Consider the following 25,285-nt stretch of genomic DNA (forward strand, 5'->3'; position numbering starts at 1 on the left):
TCACTGACTTGAAGGCACTAAAACTTCCTCTGGTTTTTATAGACTGTTTCACGGGCTATTAATGTGGAGCAGACGGCCTTTGGAAACAGCAATTCACAAGGGTTCAGGACACCTGGATTCATCAACTGGGGAGGGACCTTGAATGGGTCACTTTCTCATTGGGCTTCCTCATCTCTCGCCCAGAGGACCTATGTGAGTTTGGGAAACTCTCAGGAAATAGTGTATTGAAATTAGAAACTAATGCTGAAATACGGAAGCATGATCATGTGGGTACTCTTTTCCCACCAAGACCGTACCCAAAGAAAAGAGACTAAAATTTGCAGTAGGAAGATTTGGGATAGAGGGTGGGGCAAACCTCGGTGCACAGGGGCATGGACGGCTGATGGTAGCCGTGGCCCTTTCCAGAGGCCTTTCAGAAGACTCAGCTTCGGTATCGGCTGTTTATTACGTGTGTTTCCTTCTGTGGCCGGACTGCTTGGGAGCTCTTCTTGGAGATAAGGAAGAGCGTCTGGTGGAGGCTGGTGAAGGAGGGTAGGAAGTCTGCACGAAGAGGCATTGTAGAGAGGGGAATAGTGTCGCATGAGACTTGGATTTGCTCCCTGGGGATAGATCTCTGGCTCTCTATAGAATTCCAGGGTGGATCTCCTGGCGGGAAAGTCTCTGCCTCCTAGTGGAAAGAAAAAAGTGAGCATTAGGCATCCTGCAGGGTATGTCTTGGTCAGCGGTAGGAGGGTCGGAGAGATGGGGAAACCCTCTTCCCAGTGCTGTGCATGAACCCTGCAAGTCTGGTGCAAGAAAGCGTTATGTACAAGACAGAAAACCGAGCTGAGGGCCTGGACATTTGTCTGCATATTGTCAGTGTTCACCTGGTTTCCTTTTGATAAATGTGATCTCTGAGATCCTGTCCAGAAAGCATCACCTCGCAAGAGGTATGTGATTTAGCTAAGGGTCAGGTTGCCATCTATACGTAATCAGGCTCTAAAGAGGGAATAACTTGAAAGTATTTTTTAATACCATGTAATAGGTAAGAATCCCAGGACTGTGTTGATGGAAAGAGAGCTGGGGATTGGTGTGGTCTGAAGGCAAAACACGATCAGGGGGCGTCCCTGGTGGCACAGTGGTTGAGAATCTGCCTGCCAATGCAGGGGACACGGGTTCGAGCCCTGGTCTGGGAAGATCCCACATGCCGCGGAGCAACTAGGCCCGTGAGCCACAACTACCTAGCCTGCGCGTCTGGAGCCTGTGCTCCGCAACAAGAGAGGCCGCGACAGTGAGAGGCCCGCGCACCGCGATGAAGAGTGGCCCCCGCTCACCGCAACTAGAGAAAGCCCTCGCACAGACACGAAGACCCAACACAGCCAAAAATAAATAAATTAATTTAAATAAAAAAGTCAACTGGTAAAAATGTATGAAAGATAGAGTACAAAATAAACAACCAGCGTGATTTGACAAAGTTTAAAAAAAAAAAAGAAAACACGATTAGGCACAGAGTGTGTGTAAGTATTTAGGAAAAAGAATAACAGCCAGAGGATGTGGATGCAGGCCTAGCTCTGTCACTTAGTGGCTGTTTGCCATTGGACAAATCATTTCATCTTCCTAAGATTCAGTTTTCTTCAACGGAAAATAAAGAAAATATTGCTCCTTATATCTCATTGAGCTACTGTAATAATCAATTCGAAAATATACAGAACAGTGTATATGTTCGGAATTTTTATCGTGACATCTGGAGCCACCAATGCCAACGTCCTCACTTTTTCCCTTTAGTGGTTACTTATTCTCTGCCCCTCTTTCTGGTCAGTTCTTCTGTTACTATCATTTGAACCTGCCTGGGGTGGGGGAGGGGAGGTGCCGCTCTCCCGTGATGCCTGGCGACTGGGCAGTTTTTCAAGGCCAGCATGACCATCATGGCTGGCCTCTTTTCCCATTTGTACCTGTCTTTTCCCCGCTGGTCCCAGGGTTCCTGGGAGGCTGATGTTGAGGGAGAAAGCCACGGCAGTGGGAAGGGGCAGGATCAGAGACCAGGAGTTGGTCTCAGAAGTAGGCTTTTGCTTTCTGTTCTAGAGGATCAGTGACCTCAGATTTCTATGTTGATGCCTGTGTTAATTTACCCCCAGAGCTGTTATTCAGTGAACTTTAAAAAAAAAGCTCTCCAGCCTAGTTTTTCTCTGGGTGGCGAGAGCACGCACCCTCTCTGAGGTCCACTTATCAGGTGTATGTATTCCTGGGGGGGTCCGCCAGAGCTCCTGTTCTGCTTAGTTCAAAAGCGGTCTCCCCTCCCCTCAGAGCTCTTGCTAAAGACATGACCCTGAACCTTCTTTCTGTCACCTTGACGGAGTCAAGCCTGCTTCCTCTTCACCTTTTGCTTGGCCAGCTCTTCCCAGATCCTTATCTGTCTTTTGGGAGTAAGTTCTTTCTGATCCACACATGTCATCCTGTAGCCCACATTGTTCCAGGCACTGTTAGGGGCTGGAGCTGCAGAGCTGAATGAGATGGGCCCTGCCCTCCGGCACAATGCAAGCCAGTGGTCATGTAGGGCCCCACGGGGCCCCCTGACCTGGCCGGAGGGCCTCTCACTCAGAGCCTTGCCCCAGCCGGGACTTGGCCTCCGTGGCAGCAGCTTAGGAGCGTTTGGGCCCAGCCCTCGTCTCACCTTCATGAGATCTGTTGAGTTCTGGTTCCCACGTGCTTTTATCTGCAGGTTCTCCAGTCTCGTGCATTCTCTCCAAGCCCCAGGAATTCCCGATCTAATCCTGATCCTGGGCCAGAACTGTAGGTGGAGTGTGAGAGAGGAGACGCAGGTCCAGAGGGGCTTCGGACTTGTGTCCCTTCCCGTCTTGGTGCAGGAGTCCTTCTCTGTACCCCCGGGGGAGCTGCCTTCCTGCTCACCTCTCCTTCCTAAAGACAGACAGCAGTGCTGCTTCCGGGCAGTGGGCCGGGACTGCTGGAGATGAAACTTTGATTTTCCTCTTCGGCATCCGAATCCTTCCGTTGCAGTGGCTGGCACACAGGTTGTGTGAGAGATCACCCGTGTCATCATCAGCTCCCAGGACGCCCAGGAACTCCTTCTCCCTACCCTCACAGCGTCCTCAGCCGAGTGGTACCAGCCACTCTGTTGCTCTTGACTCAATAAGTATCTTTAGAGGGTGCAATTAGTCCATGTTAAGGGCCTTTGGAGACAAGTGAGCATGAAAGGGAGAACTAATAATAATTATACCAGGACCAAATCATCAATGGTCACGCTTCTTAAGAGGTCCATCCCTTTGGCCCATTGACTATGTTTCTCGGAACCTTTTACTGAACACCGACTGTGAACCTGGCACCATTATGGATACTCAGGACATCAGACTTTGAAGGAGAGCTTACAGTCCGGTGCGGGAGAAAGACAAGGAAAAGGAGGGTTATAAAAGAATGTGCTGAAAGGCAGTGTCTTTAGGGAGGTGGTGTAGGAGCAGGGTGGGAGGGACACATAGGAATCAACCAGGTAATGGGCGGGGGTGGGAGGGATACTGCCGGCAAAGGGGGTCATCAGAGATCCTTGAAGAGGTGAGAGCACCTGGCGGGTTTGCAGAACTGCAGCCCTTCCTGGTGAGACCCGCACCCAAGACCAGACTGGGAAGGGCCTCATGCCAGGCTGAGGAATTTGGGCTTCACCTCGAAGGTTTTAGAAAAGAACAGAAATTTCTCCAGCTGGGGAGCGATGCAGTCAAGCTCCACTTTAGAAGGTCCTTCCGTTCCAGTTGTGGAGAGGAAATGAGAGGGAGTCTGGGAGAGGGTGAAAGTGGGGTCTCAGAAACCATCTAAGGGTCCCCGCGAGTAATCCCGGCAGGAGAGGTAGTACGGGCCGTAGGGAAAAGGGGCGTGCATTGTGAGAAGTAGGAGGCAGAATCAACTGGAATTTAATGGGACTTCCCTGGCGGTCCAGTGGTTAAGACTCCATGCTTCCACTGCAGGGGGCACGGGTTCCATCCCTGGTCTGGGAACTAAGATCCCATTTAGAAACGGCTGGATGAAAACTGTGGGAGAGCCACAGAAGCTTAAGGAGACAGGTCAGGAGGCTAAAGAAGGAAGGGCCGCAAGGCATCTACCTGATTTTCAAATGAGGGACCCAGGGCTCTTCTGGGAGGGTTGCTTCCGGAGGGCCCGGTGCTGGTGGTGAGGATGGATGGAGGGAATTCTGCCCGTTTCGAGGGGATGGAGGAAGTGGAAGTAACCAGTGCAGGTGCTTTCATATGAAGTTGGACTGGGACCTGCTAGTTGTCCTTAGGGGAGAGCTATTTTCTTTTCCTTGTTTAGGGTTGGTAACATGCGAACATTATGGGCACACCTCGTTTTATTGGGCTTCGCTTTATTGCACTTCCCAGACGTTGCCTTTTTTACATTTGAAAGTCTGTGGCAACCCTGCCTTGAGCAAGTCCATCGGTGCCATTTTTCTATCCACATTTGTTCACTTCATGTCTCTGTGTCACATTTGGGTAATTCTGGCAGTATTTCAAACTTTCTCATTATTATTTGTGATGGTGATCTGTGATCAGTGATTTTTGATTTGACGATTGCAAAAAGATTACAACTCGCTGAAGACTCAGATGATGGTTAGCATTTTTTAGCAAGAAGGTATTTTCTTTTTTTTTTTTTAAATAAATGTATTTATTTATGGCTGTGTTGTGTCTTCGTTTCTGTGCGAGGGCTTTCTCTAGTTGTGGCAAGCGGGGGCCACTCTTCATCGTGGTGCGCGGGCCTCTCACTATCGTGGCCTCTCTTGTTGCGGAGCACAGGCTCCAGACGCGCAGGCTCAGTAATTGTGGCTCACGGGCCCAGCTGCTCCGCGGCAAGTGGGATCTTCCCCGACCAGGGCTCGAACCCGTGTCCCTTGCATTGGCAGGCAGATTCTTAACCACTGCGCCACCAGGGAAGCCCCAAGAAGGTATTTTCTAATTAAAGCATGTACATTTGTTTTTAGACACAATGCTACTGCATATTTCATGGGCTACAGTATAGTGTAAACATAAATTTTATATGTACTGGAAAGGCAAAAGATTCATGTGACTTGCTTTATCATGGTATTTGCTTTATTGCAAGTGGTCTGGAACTGAACCCGCAGGGCAAGCAATGTCTGAGGTCTGCCTGTGTCTGCTGAGGAAAGGAAACCTGCAGAGAGGGGCAGGTTGAAGACAGGACTGGGATGGAAGCCCTGATGGAAGGAGGCTTCTGAGTGAATGGGAGGCGGTGGGACCAGCGTGTCGCTGTAGATGCTATTGGAGAGAGAATGTGACCAGGACACCCAGACACTCAGAGGAAATTATGGCTGGACTCAGTGTGAGTGTGGAGTCCTGGTTGATCCAGGGCAGGCCTGCCGTGTAACAATTACCCCAACCAAATGATTAATTGCACCCCCTTTCACTTTCAAAAGTTTACTGGTTAGGGTGATAAAGCATCTGGCCACTTCAGCTGTGTGCATTCAAGGAGATGTGTGTACAGAGTGAAGAGTTCTTACCTGGGGGACCCTCTCTTTCTTTTTCTCTGAAGTAGGAGGCAAGCTTTCTGTGCTCTGAGACTTCAGGAGATAAATGTGGTTTTGAGAGAGCTGTTGTGAGGAACAGAAGAAAGACCTGACACAGGAAGAATAGCAAAAAATTGATCTACAGCAAGGGCTGAGCCAAACTTGAGAACATAAATTTGCTTGGCACCGAACAGTGTCCATGCCGCCCTTCCCCGTCTCCGCAGCCCGAGTATCAGCCGGAGAAATGGATGCTTGATTGACCTGAGGCTGGGCAGGTGCAGGGCAGATGTGACCAGGGCGGAGGGGTGGGGTAGAAGAAGGGCTGAAGCAAAGGACTGTGGGAATAACTCAGACCCACGGTCACCTCTGCACAGGAAGATGTTTATTGCAACATTATTTATGAGAATGGAGAATGGGAAATAATACATTTCCTACAAAGGGGGCGTAATACAGTAAATTACGGCACTTTCCTGGGATGGAATATTAATTATGTAGCCATCAAAACTTTGTTTATGTACAATTTTAATACAATGGGAGAATGCTTAGATTATACGATTACGTAAGTCAGTCGAAGAAGGATGTGTATTCAACAATCTCAACTTTGTAATGCCTAGAAAAACTTTGCACGTGTTTAGAAAAGGCTGGGTACTTGTGGGAGTTGATAGATTTCTTTATGTATTTTTGTATTTTTAGAATGCTCTCCAATATGCTCTGATTACTTTTATAACATGGAAAAAGAATCTCTAGAGAAATTTATTTAAAATTCTTTAAACATAAAAAGGGTGTATGCAATCACGGGTTAATTTGGCCTCTGTATTCTCTTGATCTCTTAGATGGGAAACATCACCCAGATAGCATGGTGTTTGAGAAATGAGTTTTGGTGTCAGACACACCTGGGTTTGAATCCCAGCTCTAGTATGGCAGTGGTGTGATCTGAGGCGAGTTGTTTTCTCTGGGGCCCTATTTCTTTATTTACGAAGTAGAGAGAATAAAGCACTCCCACAGTCTCTTATTTACAATTCCAAAACCTACAAAGCTCTGAAAACCCAGAGTCCCTTCTTAAAGTTTCAGCAGATTTATTTGGCTGCAAAATATGACCTGAATTGACATAATCTTTATCTCTCTTAAGTGAGTATTTATAATTTTGCAATAGAAATATTACCTTGTTTAATCACGGGGGCTGCCCCAGACCCATGGAGAGTGTTAGGTAATGTACAGTAATACACAGGATTTCAGATAAGTGACTGTCGACTGTGGGACCTGCCTCAGAGGGTTGTTGCAGAATTAAATCTTAGCGAAGTTCCAGGCAGGAGCAAATGCTATCATCATTATTGATATCATAATTATTCTTGAGCCTTTGCTACATACAGAATGCTTGATTTCTGCTTGCTTTCTCTTCCTTCTGTTCCTTTCCTTATTGGGACCTTGAGAAGAAGACAGACATGTCATTTTTTATGGGCACTTAGGTTGACATTGTTTAGGACACGGGAGTGGAAAAAATGGGAACTGCCAGCAGAAAATTCTCCCGCCTCTTTCCTTCTTCCCAGTTTCTAGTTTCCTGAAGAATAAGCCATAAGGAATAATGCATGTTAACAGGTCACCCAAATAGTTGAAGAGCTCATCAAAGGATTAAGTCTTATTCTCTTGGTGAAGAATTTAATCTCAAAGCACATGTGTTCATTGTGGAATTGTGATATATTCACAGCATAGCTACTCTACATTTAAAGATGTACTTTGCTTTAAGCTAAAACTAGTCTGATATATATATATTTTAATGGAAGAGTGGTTATTTACTGCTTTCCATAGGAATTCACAATAAGATTTTTTGTTGCAAACCCTCTTAGTATCTTTAAAACACAAATCAATTCACAGAAATGTGATTTGCACTCAACCTTTTCAGAGGCGTAAGTAGGGTATAAACTGAAGTTATTCCTTCCTGTTCTTGGGTGAGTTTTGCTTCATAAATTCTGTCAGTGTGGCACTAGCCAACTGCATTATTAACATCACCAAGGGGAATTAGAATATAAAATGTTATAGGATCAAAAGTTCCACATTCTGAATCAATGCCAGTATATTTCCAGACCCTTCAGTTTGACTACAGTCTGCAGCCATCCCCTCCTCTCCACCATGTGACTCACCCACTTCAGGGTGGAGGTCATTGACTGTTCCCACACATCGCTATGGCCCCATCAACGTCCCCATGGTGGAGCGTTTTGCCTTTACATAGAATCACAGAGCCTCAGGTCTGGGAAGAACTGTTTTGCAATCCTGTCTATTAAATCCAGTGAATCTGGCCATTTCGACGGCATGCCTGGAAACTCACTAGAGCCTTCTTTCTAGTAAACCAAAATAGATCTCCCTGAAGTAGATGGTTCAAACTCTGCAAATTGGTCCAGAGGCAGAAGAGCTGGTCTGTTGGCTAGAAATGACTGCCTGTCCTAAGGTCTCCAACCCTTTTCCACTTCAGCTCATCAGGTCCTCGGTGGCCCTCCTACTGCGTGCCCAGCACAGTGTCAGGACACATTCCTGCACATTCTTGGGTTCCAACTTACCCTCTATGTTAATGCATTCATTAGCACCAAACTGCAGGGTTCCTTGCCAAAGCCCATCAAGCGTAATTGGAGCTTCTGAAGTGAGATCCCCCAGTAATATTAGTTCAGTTGTCTCATTAGTCTCATGCCCATCATCAAACACATTTTCCTTCACGATTGTTGTCATTTTCTTAAAACAGCTATTGTTGAGAAAGATTGTTTTTAACACAGGCTTTTGCTTAACCAGTTGTTTGATCTCCAGAATACAATAAATCTTCAGACGGAACAGAGCCAGGAATGGGGGAGGGGGGACTGGGGAGGCTTAGAAAGAAGTAGGTTCAGAACTTGAGCCCAGGACCGGCCCCACCCATCTCCCTGCATAGGAAGAGGCTCTTGCAGCCAGAGGTGGCCCACCTTTGGAAATGATCCACTTGGTATGAATTGGTGCATCAAAGAGGCAGTGGGCCTAGAGAAAAGTGCAGTCTGCATTTTGTAGCTGTAGGGACTCTCCCAAAATTCCCAGAGAGCTGGGGGATCTCTACTTCCTGGACGGTCCCAGGCATATGGTCTGTCCTCTGGATTCTTCAGGGCTTTGAGAATAGAGAGGTTATCTTTTAGGAAGAGTGCTGGATCAGGAGTCAGGAAGCACGGTTCTGGTTCTGGCTGTGACAGCTTTGAGCCCATCACTCACCTATGCTATGCCCTAAATTTCTCAGCTTTAAAATTAGCAATACCCTCTCTTTATAATTTTCCTAACTTCATCTCCACCCAAAAAGCTAAAGACAGTAGGATGTAAGTTTTAAGTTGCAGTCCTTGGCCTATAGTAGGTGCTTAGTGTAGCATCCTTCCTTCCTTTAAGAGATCAGGGGGTTCTGCCATGTCCCCAGATGTTTTCTGCCCACGACCTGTGTCTGTAAAAGCCTCGAGCCTCTTGATGGACGCTTTGCCCGCTTCTCCTGGCTGTGTTTGTTAGATTAAAGGGTTGCCTCACTGCCTGTCTCAAGGTAGCCTCTGCTTGCTCTCCCGGGCACCCGTGGGGGCCTGGAGCCTTTAAGTACAATTGTGCTTTTGAGGAAGACGAGCTCCACACAGTTCTCAGGCTCACTGGTACTTATTTGAGGTCATCTTCAGCCTTTCCAACTCAACCCCTCCAGAGGGGTGAAAACCCACCTTCTTCTGTCTTTTGGGAAATCCACCAGAACTAGTGTGAAGCCATGCATTGCATTTTTCAAGAGTCAAACTCAATCACCAAAAGATGCATCAGAGAGGGCAGGGGGTGTGGGGTAGAGGTCAGGGGAGGAGGTATGGAAGGTGTGCTCGCATCCCCCCCAAAAAAGAATTGGAAGTGGTGTTGGAAAAATCCTCAGCCTTTATTTACCACGGTGGGTAGACACAGGAGGAGGGGGGAGCTGGGTGGGAAAGGAAAACAATAGAGGGCTGTGTGCTTTGCTACAGAAGCACGCTCTCAGCAAGTAACGTGGCAAGCTGGGTCAGCCCTGCTCAGTTGGCCCCAGAGCTTAAAGGAGGGTCTGGTGCAGCTGTCGGTGGTGGTGGGCAGGCTGGGGCCAAGGCAGGCACCCTCCGGGCACTCGGAGGCAAAGCTGCAGGAATCCGCAGGTTCAGCGGGCTCCAGCCTGATGGAAACCCTCGCTGCCTCTTGTTCTAGGGAGAGGCTTGTGGGGAGACCACAGAGGAGGTGACCAGGAAAGGGAGTGCTCACATCTCATGCAGAGAGTGACCGACATATGGAACATGTTATCCGGAAGGGTTACAGGCTGGAGGAGCTCCTAGACTTTTCCAGAGGTGGGATGGGGGAGGGGGCAGCCTTCAGAAACCCAAGGAGGTTTCTAAACAAAAGGAATTTGAGAAGGGTTGGAGGAATAATGAGAAATGCAAACTTGACCCAGAGTTTCTCTTTCTATCTCCCAGGCTTCTCCCCAGCCTGTCCTTACATGTTTCCAATTCCTGGGGACCCGAGAGGGCCACTGGGGCCATGTGCCTTCCTCCTTACATGGGCAGAGCTGGCGGGGGGTGGGAGCGGGGTCAGCAGGACCCCAGAGCCGTCTCCCACCCACCCCAACCCCCCGTGTCCCTGGGGACCAGAGAGAGTGAGCAGGGAGCCCAGAGCCTTGTCTCTGCCCCTCTGTGGGTAGGCAGACTGCAGACACTGCGAAGAGCTCAGGATGATTTACCTGGATTCCCTCACTTTGTAGAAGAGCAAACTGATGCCTGGGAGGTGGAAACAAGGCTTGTCCGAGGTCCCATGGGGACTGACTGGGAGAGCTGCAAGGCGCACCCCAGGCTTGTGTTCCTCCAACCCTAGGGTTGTCTCTCTCCTCAGCACCCCCTCCCCACCCACTGCACACACGCACACACAGATACACACAGATACACGCACAGACACACACACTAAGACGCAGACACACAGACACACACAGATACACACAGATACACGCACAGACACACACACTAAGACGCAGGCACACACGCACACACAGATACACACAGACACACACACTAAGACGCAGGCACACACGCACACACAGATACACACAGATACACGCACAGACACACACACTAAGACGCAGGCACACACGCACACACAGATACACACAGACACACACACTAAGATGCAGGCACACACGCACACACAGATACACACAGATACACGCACAGACACACACACTAAGACGCAGACACACAGACACACACAGATACACACAGATACACGCACAGACACACACACTAAGACGCAGACACACAGACACACACGCACACACAGATACACACAGATACACGCACAGACACACACACTAAGACGCAGACACACAGACACACACAGATACACACAGATACACGCACAGACACACACACTAAGACGCAGACACACACACACACACAGATACACACAGATACACGCACAGACACACACACTAAGATGCAGACACACACACACACAGATACACACAGATACACACACAGACACACACTAAGACGCAGACACACACACACACAGATACACACAGATACACGCACAGACACACACACTAAGACGCAGACACACAGACACACACAGATACACACAGATACACGCACAGACACACACACTAAGACGCAGACACACAGACACACACAGATACACACACAGACACACACACTAAGACACAGACACACAGACACACACAGATACACACAGATACACGCACAGACACACACACTAAGACGCAGACACACAGACACACACACACACACACTCAGACATACACACTCATACAGACACACACACACAAATGTGGACACACGCACAGATGCACACTCAGACCCAGACATACAGACCCAGACATACACACAGACACACAGACACACACAGTCACACACAGATATACATACACATATCGACACAGATATATATTCATTCACACACAGACATACACATTCACACACAGGCACACTCACAGATATTCACACGCTCACCATACACACAAATATACACGATATACACTCACACACACACTCAGACACAGACGTACATGCACACATACACACATACTCACACAGACACACACACAGGCACACTCACAGATATCCTCACACACACACGCTCTGCTGGCCTGTTTCCCAGCAGCTCTTGTACAGGTTGGAATTCCTCCTCTTTCTGCTCTGCTCTGATGGCAGAGAGCTGTAGGCACTGCCCCGGCCACTCTGGGACAAGGTCCCAGTGGCCGCAGGAGTGTGGCCTATTCTGTGTCACCACCAGGAAGCCCTTTTTGACCCTGAGTGCTCATACCTTCGTGCTTGTGTTCGTGTCCCTGGCTGCTAGGAAGAAAATGTCACCTGGGGTGGGGTTAGCCAGCTCTGGGTGCTGGCGGGGTGGAGTGGTTCCTAACACGGATGGATCTAGATGCAGACACCCTCTGAGCGGCAGTCGTGGTGGTTTTGGGGGACAGTCTCTCCTCCCCCGTTTTTCCCTAGCTGGGGCAAAAGCCACCATGCAGGGGCCTTGGACTCAGCTGAAACCCTGTTCAAGAAAGCCTTGTCTGCCTTCCTCCCTCCGTCCTCTCTTTCTCTCTGTGTCTTCCTCCCTCCCTCCTTCTCCCCACCCCTCCACAATCACTTGCCCTGAGGTCCCCAGGAGCAGAGATGGCCCCCTGGCTCTGTGTCACCCCTCTGCAGTCAGACCCTTGGCCGCAGGGCCTCAGGTGCCTGACGGCTCGCCCCTTCCGTGGGGACGGTCCTGTTCTTCGTGGCTCCAGTAATGATCCCCGAGGTCCATTTTAGACCATCCTCCAGGAGTGTACTCAGACTCTTCTGAGCAAGCTTAGTGAAATGGCATCACTGGCACTAAAAGTGACACCTCTCATCCTCTGTACTTTTTCCAGCTCTGGGTGTTTGTCCATCCTTCACTGTGTAACAAACTCTCCCAAACTTGGTGGCAAAAAAAAAAACCCACTGTTTTCTCATTTCTCATGATGTTGTGGCCCAGGGAATTGAGTCGAGCTGGGTTGGGAGATTCTTCTGTGTCAGGTGGCCTTGACAGAGGTCCTTGGTGGTTTTCAGTTGACTGATGGGCTGGCACGGGTCACCCAGGCCAGTTCACCCGCAAGACGAGTGCCTTGGCAGCACTGGCTGGAAGACCACGGTGAGGGGGGATCTCCAACCTAGTGGCCTTGAATGTCAGTGCCTCCCGTGGCAGCTCGGGGCCCCAAGAACAGGCAGAAGCCACACGGCTGCTCACAGCCTAGCCTTGGAAGTCACATAATGTTACTTCCTCTATACTGTATTGATCAAAATGGGCACAGGACATCCACCTACAAGAGAAGGGCACATGGACCCACCACTAGGTGGGAGGAGTGTCAGAAATCAGCATGTTTTAAACTAGCAACCTGCTTGTACACAGTATTCGATCCCAGTGTATCTTCTGGCTACACTCTCTTCCAGAGCAATGAACTTATCCACTTTTGCCATCTGATATAAAAGAGAGCCTCTACTGGTGCTTAAGCCTCCTCTCTCAGGCTTCCGGGGTGTCCCCCTGGGCCATGCTCTGTGATTGTCCTGCACCCCTCCCTCCTCCAGCTTCTCCTCCTGAGACAGCGTGCAGCCACGCTCACAGTCATAACGCCAGTCGGCTGGGACGCAGAGAAGCTCTTCAGAAACAGCAAGGTTTCCAAAGACAAGGGAGAGCACTGGTCTTGAGTACGCTGAGGAACAGGGAAACCAAAGGGGATGGAAAAGCCATCAGGTTGGAGGTGAAGTCATCCAGAGTGGTGGCAGGACCAGAGATGGAAGAGAAAAGGCATGCCATTCCAAAGCTCTTGAGGAGTGCAGATGTCACTAGACAATGGTGCTGATGCCACAAAAATGTTTGTAAAAGGAAGGGAAGGGTTCTGCCTCATGGGCTACCTCTTGAGCTGAGTCAGGCTGCGAGGGTTCCAGCCCTCTCACAGTGTAGCGTTCCACATGCTGTGCTGGTCCTGATTCCACTGCACCTCCCAGAGAAGCCCTTCTGCAACCTTGTGGGCAGGTTTCCCTCTGGGTGTCCTTATATTTATGGTTCTGTGTTGGTTCCAGATGGACAGCACAGCTCTGGGCCTCTGGAGAGCTGGCTTCTGGTTCTGGCTTTTCCATTAATTGATTGTTGCATTTGGGGCAGGCCACTTTCCTGCTGTAACCTTCCCATTATATGAGAATTCTAGTAGATTAGGATGCCAGTGCCTGGCTCTGTAGCTTCAAAAGGACACAGAAAAGTAGGAAGGACCAGAAAACGAGACCAGTATTGAGGATCATTTGTCTGGTGAAGAAATGGCTCAGGGTTAGCAGAGGGTCATAGAAGCACAGGATATTAAAGCTGGAAAGAAGCTGTGAAAAACTGTTTAATTCAAGTTCTTCACCGAGGATCTATCGGTCTCTGGGTAGGCTTTGGGGAGCTGGTGAACTGCCTCGAATTTTTTTGCAAACTTTTCCGCTATGTGCACATGCATTTTTTTAGGGAAAACTTTCTTTAGTTTTTATCACATTCTAAAAAGGGTCAAAAACGGCTGAGAACCACTTTAGTCCACCAGCATTATGTTATGTGATTCTTAACCAGGAGGGATAAGGCCTCCCCAGATGGTATTTGGAAAAGTGTGAGTGCCTTTTTTTGGTCGTCACCATGACTGGGGACATGATTGACATTTAGTAGGTTGGGGGCAGAGCTTCATGTGTGGGAGACAAAACTGAATAATGAAGAACTAACTCTCCTGCCCAAAATACCAGCAGCAGCCCTAGGGAGAAAGCCCGTTAGGAATTGAGACCCCAGGATGAGCAGTGACAGAGATGCTTTTCATTCATAAATCAAAGTGGGAGACATGCCAAGAGTCCACATTATTTTATTTCTCCTTGTCAATACGCTAAAAATCTATGAAAACCAAGTAATCAGAAATCTGTCTCGCCTTCAAAATTCCAGCAAATTTCAGAAAGAATCCCTGGGTTCTTGGTCTTCTTTACCATCCAATAAGGACAGAGGAAAGGAATGTGTGACATTTGGGGAAACTAAAGCACAGATAAGTGGGCCCGTCAGCCCCGTGTTGCATAGATATGCTTCTCAGCCACTGTGAATTGGCAATGCCCAGCCTTGGACGGTGAAATGTTCCCTTTGCACTTCAGAGCACCTGTCTTGGACATCTCTTTCTCAGAACAAGGAAAGAAGCATTAACGTATCAATGCGGGGCTTGGTGCCGCACTCCCTGCAAGCAAGTGGCAGGTGCCTTCAACTCTCTGGAAAGAGTTGGGAGGTGGTCTGCGGTAGCGGCTAAAAGTACAACCTGGGGGTCACACAGGGGTCTGCATCCTGGCTCCACCTCTCAACTGATGCGTGATCTTGGACAAAATGACTTAATCCCTCTGAGCCTCAGTTTTCTGAGCTGACAAGTGGGCATGATAATCGTATCCATGAAGATTAATTGAGACGATCATGTAAAGTCTGGAGAAGTCCTCAGCATGTGGTGCGGCTCAGTAAATACTAGCTGCTATTACAAGCAGTTATGATGATTGTGTCCGTGATGAAGGACAGCTTTGGGTCCACAGTGTTGGTGCCAGAATTCAGAGGACAAACTCTGGGTTGGTTTCTAGTCTTGCCCAGCTGCCCAGAGCGAGAGTCGGTAGATGGTTTGGGATTGGATCATAGTGTTTATGAAGTGCCTTCCACACACTTGGGTTCGGGTGGAAGATGGATTTTCTTCCTGTGTGTCCATTCCAGCCTTCCTTTGCAAGGGGGAGCAAAGAGGCTCAGGAAATCTCCCGTGCAGACGCCTCTCCTGCCTTGCTTTCCTGGTCTGGCAGGGGATTCAGGTGAAGGACGGTGGCTGGGTGAGCCGTGGAAGGAGGCTTTGGCCCTCCGAGTCCCCAGACAGCGCGGTTTCCTGGAGAGGGCGTCCAGACCAAAGGCAGCCATGGACCATCTGCCAGTCCCTCATCCTCGTGGAAGGAGGCTGGCTGTGGGCTGGGGGAGGTGTGAGCGGGAGACACAGGCCCCATCGCCAAGCCTGGAGGAGAAAGGCTGCCATCTGACCGCACTCACTGCGGCCAAGTCCTCGTGAGGCCAAACCAGGGTGGTTTGGGGTGACCCCGGCCTCGCTGCCGCTGCCCTGGCGGGTGCAGTCACACATCTGGGCATTGCCAAGGCAGCTGTGGTCTTGGTTTGGAAGAGGCATCTGGAGAGTGAATGAGAGTCCTGATTTGGGATTTCCCTTCGCTCCCAGCTCTCAAGGTAAAGCCAGCTTCCTTATTCTGCGAAGTTTGAGACCCATCCTTGGCTGGGTAGACAAAGTAGATAATTGATCATCCTCATCATTATTTATCATAATTATTAAAGATTGACGGTCAGCAGCCTTCTGTTACAATTAGCTTACAGCTGGGTAGCACTTTACAGGTAACACATATGATTGACACATCAACCCAACTCAAACACGAGGAGTACCTCTAGGACAAGAAGTTTCATTTGCTTGGGGAGGTTATTCTCTGACGCTAAGAGTTGAACGCCAGCCGTACCCGCAACTGGCTGTGTAATGGAAGCAACCTTCCCTTGTGTGTTTCCACACTTGGAAAAATGGAGTTAACCCAGATGCAGAAAATGAAACCAAAATCAAGATGTCTCAGAATATTAAATGATACAGTAATTTGGAAATAACTCGACTGTAACCCATCCTCATTTTGGGAGGCTATAGTGTGTGTGTGTATGCACACAGGCACACACAAGCCCACCACAAACCCATGCATGTGCATCTTCAAGCACAGTGGTGAATGGGCATTAGTGCCCAGAACAAAGAAAACGGAATTCCCTAGATAAACACAGTTATGGCCGGTAGCTGGATTGACTCAAATTTTCTCTGCAGATTGTTCCTTGCCCAGCCTCTGGCCATGAAATGAGAGTTGGTAGGATGTAAAGGATAAAGTAAACCTGGGTTTCCTGGGGCTTGTGTCGGCATACCAAGCTCCTTTCAGATCTCTCTGCCAAGATGGGGCCAAGCCAGAGGGTTCCCTGGCCTGGGGAATAACTGTACTACCTTCTTCTCGGAGCTGTGGTGCACATTGTTTTGACATGTGCCATACCTTCTGTCTCTCACTACCTTGGGGCCCGATGAGTGGATGCTTTGAACAATGTAAAATTCCTCTTCCAACAGCTGTGAAAAAGAAACTCCCAGCTTTTTACTGCCAGCTCAGGGTGTTTAGCTTGCTTTTGGGAGACCGGCTCCTTGTCCTTTCAGGGGTCTCTTGTCTTCATTTTGTGACCTCCAAGAGGAACCAGTTTCAGCAGTTCCTTTCTGAGGGAGGTGAGTCACCCTTCTGAGGTCTCTATTTCATTTCTTTTCACCCTAGAACACACCTTCCTTGTTGATAGGTTGTCTTGTTTCCACTGGGAAGCCAGCATGCCCTGAAAACCGAGGACCTTGTCCTATTTCAGATCTTGGGCCAAGCGTTGTCTGTGTCAGTCGGTTTCAGAACCCTGAGTTAAGTAAGTTCCACAAAGAGGAACTCTGCAGAATGAGGGGCTTTTAGAGAACAGGGAAGGAATCCATCTCCCTGCCTCTGCTGTCACCTGTATGGACTCTATGTCATGCAGACCTGCCCAGGGATCAGGGATCTCAAATGAGGTCTCACCAAATACAGCGGAGAGGTGATCCTCTTTGGTTGGGGGGCGGGGGGGGATTTAGACCATGCTCACCAGCATCTTTGACGACAGTCGTTGACTAGTTCTCTGATCTCGGCTCGATTTCTTACCCTCTCTAAAGCTCAATGTATGTGTTCTTGTTCTCCCTAAGACAGGGAAGAGTGGCCACCCTCAGAGGTGCAATAAGAGTGAGCGAGGTGGGTTTGAGGGGTGCACGCAGGGCCGTCGGGGAAGGAGCGCCATGAACCCCCACACGGCCCAGTTCTTGTGACTTCATTTCTAATCCGCACCTTGCAGCCACCCCAAGTCGCTTCTTCCCTCCATCCTTTCACAAGCGTTTCCCTCCCTCGTTGGTTTTGGGTCCACCTTGCCCCCAGTGAGTTAACCTACGTGTTTCCAGTCTAATCTCATCCTGCTTCTTCCAGACCGCCCGCCCACACGGGGGCTGGGGAATAATTGGTTTGTCCTCATCGGTGTTTGTAGCGCCTTCCCTTCAAGCGTCATCCGTGCGTTCCAATTAACCTGCCACTTTTTCCTCTCTCCTGCTTCCGGATCATTATTAAAGAGATTAACCAAAGCCAGACGAGTCCCCAGCGGAGGCTCCACCGGGACGTGTCTCTCCCGGCTCCCAGCCTTGTCAGGGGTCAGACCATCTTCATGTGGCCCCGACTGACTCATTTTGAGGCCTCAGGACCCGTGTTCAGAACAAAGCCAATTTGAATTAATTTTGCAATTAAGACAGGAGAACAAGCCTGGCCAGTCCTTTTATATGGCCTTAGTTTAATGTTTCCACCACATTCCTTTCCTTTCGGTCATTCTGCTTTAAATCTATCGCCTCCCCACCTCTCTCTCTTTCCACTCCCTGAACGAGATATTAGGATTATCTGGCAGGATGTGGTCTTTGGACATCTTAGCATTCATCAGAGACCAGGTCATCGCTGCAGAAATTCTCCAAAGAATTAGGTCCTTATGGCTACAACTGGCCAGTGTCCTCGGTCACCCCCGCCAGAAAGTGCACTTGCCTCCGGCGGAGGTGGTTACCCTGGACATAATGAAATCTCTAGAATTTGCATGTTCAACGCTTGGCAAGTAAAAAAGTGCTTCCACCTTTGTTCTCACACCTCCTCCCCTAGGAAAGCTAGAACAGAGCCTTTATGCCTTCTGTGCTATTCACCCCCTTTTCCAGCGCTGGGGCCAAACCCAGGGTCTGAGGTGGCACATTCTGTGCTCTGTATGAAGCAACGCGTGGGACAGGCACCTGCAGGGGCCTGACCTTGGAGGGCATCAGGCCCAGGAGGGACGGGAGGAAACTGAATTGTGCTTCCTTTCATGGGGAATCTGAGAGGAGGAAACAGGAGTGGTGGCCTCAAGCCCCTGGAAACTGCCGAGAGCTGCCTAGGGGCTTCTCGGGGGGGGGGGCTCGGCCTGCCGGGTGGAGCTGTCCCGGCTCCAGGCTTGGAAGCTGAGTTTCCTCTGGACTGTGTGAGAGCCGGGACAGACAGACAGCACAGGGCATCTGCTCCAGAGGCAGACGGCCATCCCGTCTGGGCTCTGCTGCTTGTTAGCTAATTATTAAACCTCCCCATGCCTTGGTTTCCCCATCTGAAATGAGAAACGTAACTACCTACCTCCGAGGGGTTGTTACCAAGATGAAAGATGCAATGTATGTCAGTTCCCGGCAAGAACATCTTTGTGCTTGGTGACCCCGCTCTGCCCAGGCTACAAAATTCACTCGGTACACGTGCAACAAGCGAGGGCTGGGGGTTCATGGCCAGGCGGTGGCTCGCACGTGCTAGGGAGCTAGTCCTAGAGAGGTGACTTGGAACTCAGCGGTGATGGCCCCCATTCCCCGCGTGTGGCAGGACAGACCCTGGTTGCTGTGGCCTCAGACCCTGTACCACCGTCCTCACCGGCTTCTCTTCCATTTCAGCTGCTCCTTCCAGACCCCAAACCCTCTGTGTGTATTGTACACTGAGCCAAAAAGGAGGAATCAGAAATTGCTCTCTTTTGAGTATTTTGAGGGATGGTGAAACCTTGTAGGAATGTTGCTCCAGGGACTGGGAAAACACCATATGTGGGAAAGCATTTCTAAGCGAGCAAAATAGCATCTGCAAGCTGGTCAGAATCTTGGAAAACTCTGAGCGGGGAAAACGGGCACTGGGGAGAGTGCAGGAAGGGGTCTAACGGAGGTCTTTAACAGGTCTTTTTCCAATTCTAGCCGAGAAGAGCCTGGGGACCCTGGCCTGCTTCAGAGCCAGGCCTGTATTTTCTTTGGGAGAAGAAGGCAGAGTTGATTGGCTTCCAAACCAGGCTTGGCAGAAACCCAGACAGAATCCCAGGCCAGGAAGCTGTGTAGGTCTTGCTTGTAGTAGGTGCTCATTCAGTAAATGGACCTGGAGACTCGACAACAGTGCAGCGCTGTGCCGGACGTCAGAGGCGGGGGGATGAGAAAGACGTGGCCTAGTCATCCAGGAGGAGCCATTCAGAGACAGTGATAACTCAGTAGGATCATTGCTTAAATGGGGGTCTCTATAAACTGCAGTCACCACTAGCGAAGGAGCATAGAAGTCTCTCTAAATTGAAACATTCACTGATGCGCCTTCCTGGTACTGCCTTTCCTCTTCCACTCCCCACTCCAGGGAATAAGTCCTCTGCTACCCGGTGTGTGTGCATGGAGGGTGGGCGTGCAGTGTCTTCTGCTGCGCAGATAACTGAGGGTCACGTTCATCTAACCTGTCCAGTGGATCACTGTGTGCCAGGCACGGTGCTAAGTGCTTTCCTAATGATGTCACTTTTCACCCCTGACCATGACCTTGATTATGCACCGGCCATGCGATCTCTGTTACGCTTAATCACCAAGGGTCCCCTGTCCCTCTCTGTGTCATGTAGCAGTCAGATCTTACACAGCTCGCTTTACACTGCTCCGGGTCTCAGTGTCCTTAACGGTAAAAACGAGGTGGTTCTCTATGGCCCCTTCCAACTCCAACATCTGTGTTTGGGCGAATTTTATTAGCGACATTCTTGGGCTTGCTCTCTGCGAAAAACCTGAAAGCAGATTATCAAAGTGGAGTCCGCAGGAAGCCTGTTGGGTTTTAACACAGCCTTGCAAATATCTAGAAACACTTACCAGCCTGCAGATGATTTACTCCCAGGACTTATTCCAAAGTATCATGACGAGTTTTTGGACTTGATGGTAAGCAACCATTCAGATCCAGAAATGGGTAGGACCCATGCTAAGGGGCGTTTGGGAATTTTTATATAATTCATTTCGTTCATCTGTCCCACCCCACTACCAGCAGTGCTGGCCTGATGTCTCTGTGCTGAATTTGTGTGCTTGGGACCCGAGGGGATACTGGGGTTTGCCTTGGGGCTCCCACAGGTAGATGGGATGGTAGGAACAGTCCAGCCTCTACAATTCTCTGTAGAGAACTGAAAAACAATAATAAATCAGCTACAAGTCAGTCTGCTTTGTACGATCTGAGCACTGTGCTTTGGCGATTCTTTACAATATCAGTGATGAAGTCTTCCTCTCTGACGATCCTGACCTCTCCCCCAGTCCCCCACCTCCCAGGGGAGCAAGGAAGGCGGTCTCAGGAGCCTTTCCCACTGTCCACAACCCCGGGCCCTCCCTGCCGGGTTGCAGTAAAGTCACAGCTCCCGTCCATGGCCCTGCACGCTGCACCCTGCCTCGCAGCACCCTGTGGGCTTTGCACATCCCTTCTGACCAACGGTAACTTTCCGCCCTTACTTGCAAACAATTTCGCCAGGACGAGCTGTCTTAGTTCCTGCAGCCGGGGCATCCCACAGAGTGTGGCGCTCAGAGAGGGGACCTCAAACTCAAGGTGTAGCGCTCTGTGGTTACCATCTTGAAATTCGGAAGAATTGTATTTCTGACTGTGGGTTTTCTAAGTGAGGTCCCATGGGACCATGGAGCATGCACCTGGGGGCCCCGAGCATTGCCTCAAACGTGGTCACGCCTCCTGCCGCCATCCTGCCTGTGAGAAATGCTTGCCCTAGGCCCTGCAGACTAGGTAGCCAGTTCCGTGCGTGGAGGACAGGAGTTCCGGCCACCCTCGGTCCATCTCTGACTCACTGCACCCACTTTGTATTCACTGTGGTGTGGACTCAGGGGAGAGGCAGACACAAACAGGGAGGAAGGGGCTCCTGGCCTTGGAGGAGAGAGTCTAGGGAGTAAACCACGTCGTGCCATGAGGGCTGTGACACCTGCCACCATGCCACGGAGACGCAAAGGAGGCCGGGCTGCCGCTATCAGGGGAGCATCGCGGAAAAGTTAGCTTCTGAACCAGGCACTGAAGAATGAGCAAAATTTCAGCAGGGGAGGAGGCTGTGAAAGTGTGCAAGGTGAAGGGTCACATGGGCCGTAAAGCTTATTCAAGCGGCTCGTGAACAGTGAGTAGGGCTGAGGGGTGGGGCGTGGGAGCCCGATCATGACGTGATGAAAAGGAATGCTGGGCCCAGAGTGCGGAGTCCCCCTCTCTGCGCTTGTGTGCCTCTCCTCTGCTTTAAACTGCAGTCTGGGTTTTCCTCATCTATAAAATGAAGGAGTTGGATTAAATACCCTTCTCTTTCTTACATCTTTTGGTTCCATAATACAGGCCACCTCCCATATAGCAGGCCAATCCATCAACGTTCTTCCTACCGACTCACCCTTGCAATGACCTTACTAATCTAGGCGTGACTCTTACTGGACCTGGGACCTCCCTCCACTCACCACACTTGATTGATTTCCCTGTAAGCAGGTAGCCTGCTTATTCTTAGTTGATAGTGGCTGGGCTTTTGGGGGGTTTCATAAATTGTTTTTTGATAGCCTCTCCATCCCAAATTATTTTATTGCAGCTGTAGTCTATTTTGGAAGGGAGAAGGGGGTGTAATTCTAGTTGCATGTACACCACACTTTTTGTGTTCAACCTTGATTTTGTTGGGCCTGCAAGATTGAAGGGGATGTCACTCTTATGCAGAGTTGGGGGGGAGATCAGTTATCCTGTGGGAACCATTTTCCCAGGATAATACAATAATTACAATCAGGGCCGATTTTCTATGTCTTGTGCCACATTTGTTTATTTCCCTTCTCTTCTCCCCCTGGGTTTCTCGAAATACCAAAGGTGAACCAAGGAAAGGATTTTATTTTCCATGCTTAGAGCTTTAAAGAGGAAACGAGAAAGGCCTGGGGACAGTAAGGTGGCTTCGATGGTGATTACAGAATGAGCACCTCGAGGCGAGTGGTGTGAAGCACGGGGCACGGGAGGGGTCATTAGTGCAGCCAGCCCTCCCCACCGGAAAAAATCTCCTTCCCGTGCCAACCCTCGGAAAATCAGGGCTGTGCTCTAGTGAGGGAGAGACCAGCAATGAAGGTATGTCAAGATCGGCCCTCTAATTCCACAAGGACTCAGCAGAAACCCCAAGTCGAGGTTCTACTATGGCAACAGAATGAGAGCGTTGATGGGTTAAGATGCCATTGAAACAAGGAGACAGCAGAATTAGAAACAGAACCATTAAAAGGAACATTTCATAGTGGAAACTTAAAAAGTCAAACATGAAACATTAACAGGGAATCTTGCACTTCAGGGCAAGTGTAGCCCATTAATTTGAGCTGTGTCTCCATCTTCTACAGGTGGTGCTTTGGGGGGGCTGCCGTCTTGTGAAGAGGGTCTCTGGGGATCAGGTGGGCACCTTGGCAAGTATGTCCATCGGAGAGGTCGGCAGAGCACCTGACACTCAGGCCCTCTCACAGCACAGGTCGCAGCCCACATGGTCATTTACAAGGGCAGGAGAACAGCTCTGCCAGGCTGGCCAAGAACGAGCCATCTCTGATGCTACGGATATAGAAGCAACTGGCCCAACCCAACCTTGGGCTTGGCCCAACCTTGGGGTATCTGTTCCTTTGAGAGGTCTCAGGGGCTGCAGTGAAGGAGGCAAGAGAACTATGATTCTTGAGACAATTGCAAAGCTACTGCCACTGATTTTTTTAAATTAAAAATGTACGTACGCATTTATAATTTTCAGGTTCCATTTCTTCGTATTTTGCCGAGGTGGAGCGGGATGTGATCTTTTCAGGCTCAAGGGACCTTTAAAGAAGTGGCAGGAGACGTCCCTGGCGGTCCAGTGGTTAAGACTCCACGCTTCCAGTGCTTCCACTGCAGGGGGCGCGGGTTCCATCTCTGGTCGGGGAGCTAGGAGTCCACAGGCTGCGTGGCACATCCAGGAAAAAACTTTTTTAATAAATAAATAGAATAAAGAAGTGGCAGGACGTCATCCACACACAGAAGAAGGCTGCAGATGGTAGACGTCAGGTGCAAAAGGGACAGGTGCCACCTGTCCAGGAAGGAGATGGAGGTTGAAAGCCTGGAGTCAAGCGCACCTGCCTCTTTGTGACCCGGGTCTTCGGGAAAGACCTGACTCTTCTAGGCTGTAGTCCTTCCAGCGATGTTCTTGGTTTCCTTGTGAAAAAGACGATTTTGCCCTCTCTCTCTTACACACACAGACACACCTCTTTCTCTCTCACACAGCCACGATGCTGGAGGAAAGATTGTTGAGGTGAAGGCACTTGGACATCTAGGAGAGAAAGGAGGGCTGGTAAAAGGCAGTATTTCCCAGGGGAAGGGGAGTGTAATAGACAGACTCTGTCTCTGGTCAGTACAGGGGCGTTTTGATGCTCCCCTAGAATGGTAGTACCCTGCTCTCTCTCTTGCCTCACAGGGATCCTCAGCCTCTGGTTCAGGATGGCACGGACCCAGCGGCCACCACCTTTTGTTAACACCTATGTTTCCTTTTCAGATCTTACAGGTGAACAAGGTGATGTCCATCTTGTTTTATGTGATATTTCTCGCTTATCTCCGTGGCATCCAAGGTAACAGCATGGATCAAAGGAGTTTGCCGGAAGACTCGCTCAATTCCCTGATTATTAAGCTGATCCAGGCAGATATTTTAAAAAACAAGCTCTCCAAGCACATGGTGGACGTTAAGGAAAACTACCAGAGCACCCTGCCCAAAGCAGAGGCCCCCCGGGAGCCCGCCAAGCCGGAATTCCAGCCCATGACGGCCATGGGCCCCGAACTGCTGCGGCATCAGAGACGCTACAACTCCCCCCGGGTCCTGCTGAGTGACAGCACCCCCGTGGAGCCCCCTCCCCTGTACCTCATGGAGGATTACGTGGGCAACCCCGCGGCCACCAACAGAACGGCGCGGAGGAAGAGGTACGCGGAGCACAAGAGTCACCGAGGGGAGTACTCCGTGTGTGACAGCGAGAGCTTGTGGGTGACCGACAAGTCATCGGCCATCGACATTCGGGGACACCAGGTCACGGTGCTGGGGGAGATCAAAACCGGCAACTCTCCCGTCAAACAATATTTTTATGAGACGAGGTGTAAAGAGGCCAGGCCTGTCAAGAACGGTTGCAGAGGCATTGACGATAAACATTGGAACTCTCAATGCAAAACCTCCCAAACCTACGTCCGGGCACTGACGTCAGAAAACAACAAACTGGTCGGCTGGCGGTGGATACGGATAGACACATCCTGTGTGTGTGCCTTGTCGAGAAAAATCGGAAGAACATAAATTGGCATCTCTCCCCGTATATAAATTATTACTTTAAATTATACAATATGCATGTAGCATATAAATGTTTATATTGTTTTTATATATTATAAGTTGACCTTTATTTATTAAACTTCAGCAACCCTACAGTATATAAGCTTTTTTTCTCAATAAAATCCGTGTGCTTGCCTTCCCTCAGGCCTCTGCCATCTGTTAAACCTGATCCTTGTAACCCGGCTCTCGGGATCCACCGCCCTGTAAAATCTGTGTACACCAGTATTTTGCATTCAGTATTGTCAAGGCCATGACTGTCGTTTTAGTAAACTTGTTAAAATCGGCTGATGTCAGAGTTGTGTGTAGACACAGTTATATCCCCCCTTCCGGGGATGCCTCATGGTTGATTCATTAATTAAAAGAACTGTTACCACCTCCGTTGCAGCGATGTTTGGCAGTTTGGAGCTGCACCCTTAATTCTGGCCGACAAGCTCGCTGCCCACAACCTACTCGCCTTTCTCTGCTGTCAGTTTTGCCAATTAGAGTTATGATTTGCTCCAATGT

General features: G+C 49.7%; 1 protein-coding gene across 3 annotated transcripts in view; it reads left to right on the plus strand.

The window, feature by feature from the left end:
• Positions 1 to 25,064, plus strand: part of NTF3 (neurotrophin 3) — a 66,901-nt gene extending 41,837 nt beyond the window's left edge. For all 3 annotated transcript variants that reach the window (XM_082349840.1, XM_082349841.1, XM_082349842.1), the window contains exon 2: positions 23,969 to 25,064. In XM_082349840.1, the coding sequence (XP_082205966.1) occupies positions 23,969 to 24,748 (780 nt within the window). In that variant the 3' untranslated portion in view covers positions 24,749 to 25,064. The remainder of the gene's footprint in view (positions 1 to 23,968) is intronic.
• Positions 25,065 to 25,285: the final 221 nt, after the last annotated feature.

Source organism: Balaenoptera borealis, assembly GCF_965194805.1.
Source record: "Balaenoptera borealis genome assembly, chromosome: 13".
Classification (NCBI taxonomy): domain Eukaryota; kingdom Metazoa; phylum Chordata; class Mammalia; order Artiodactyla; family Balaenopteridae; genus Balaenoptera; species Balaenoptera borealis.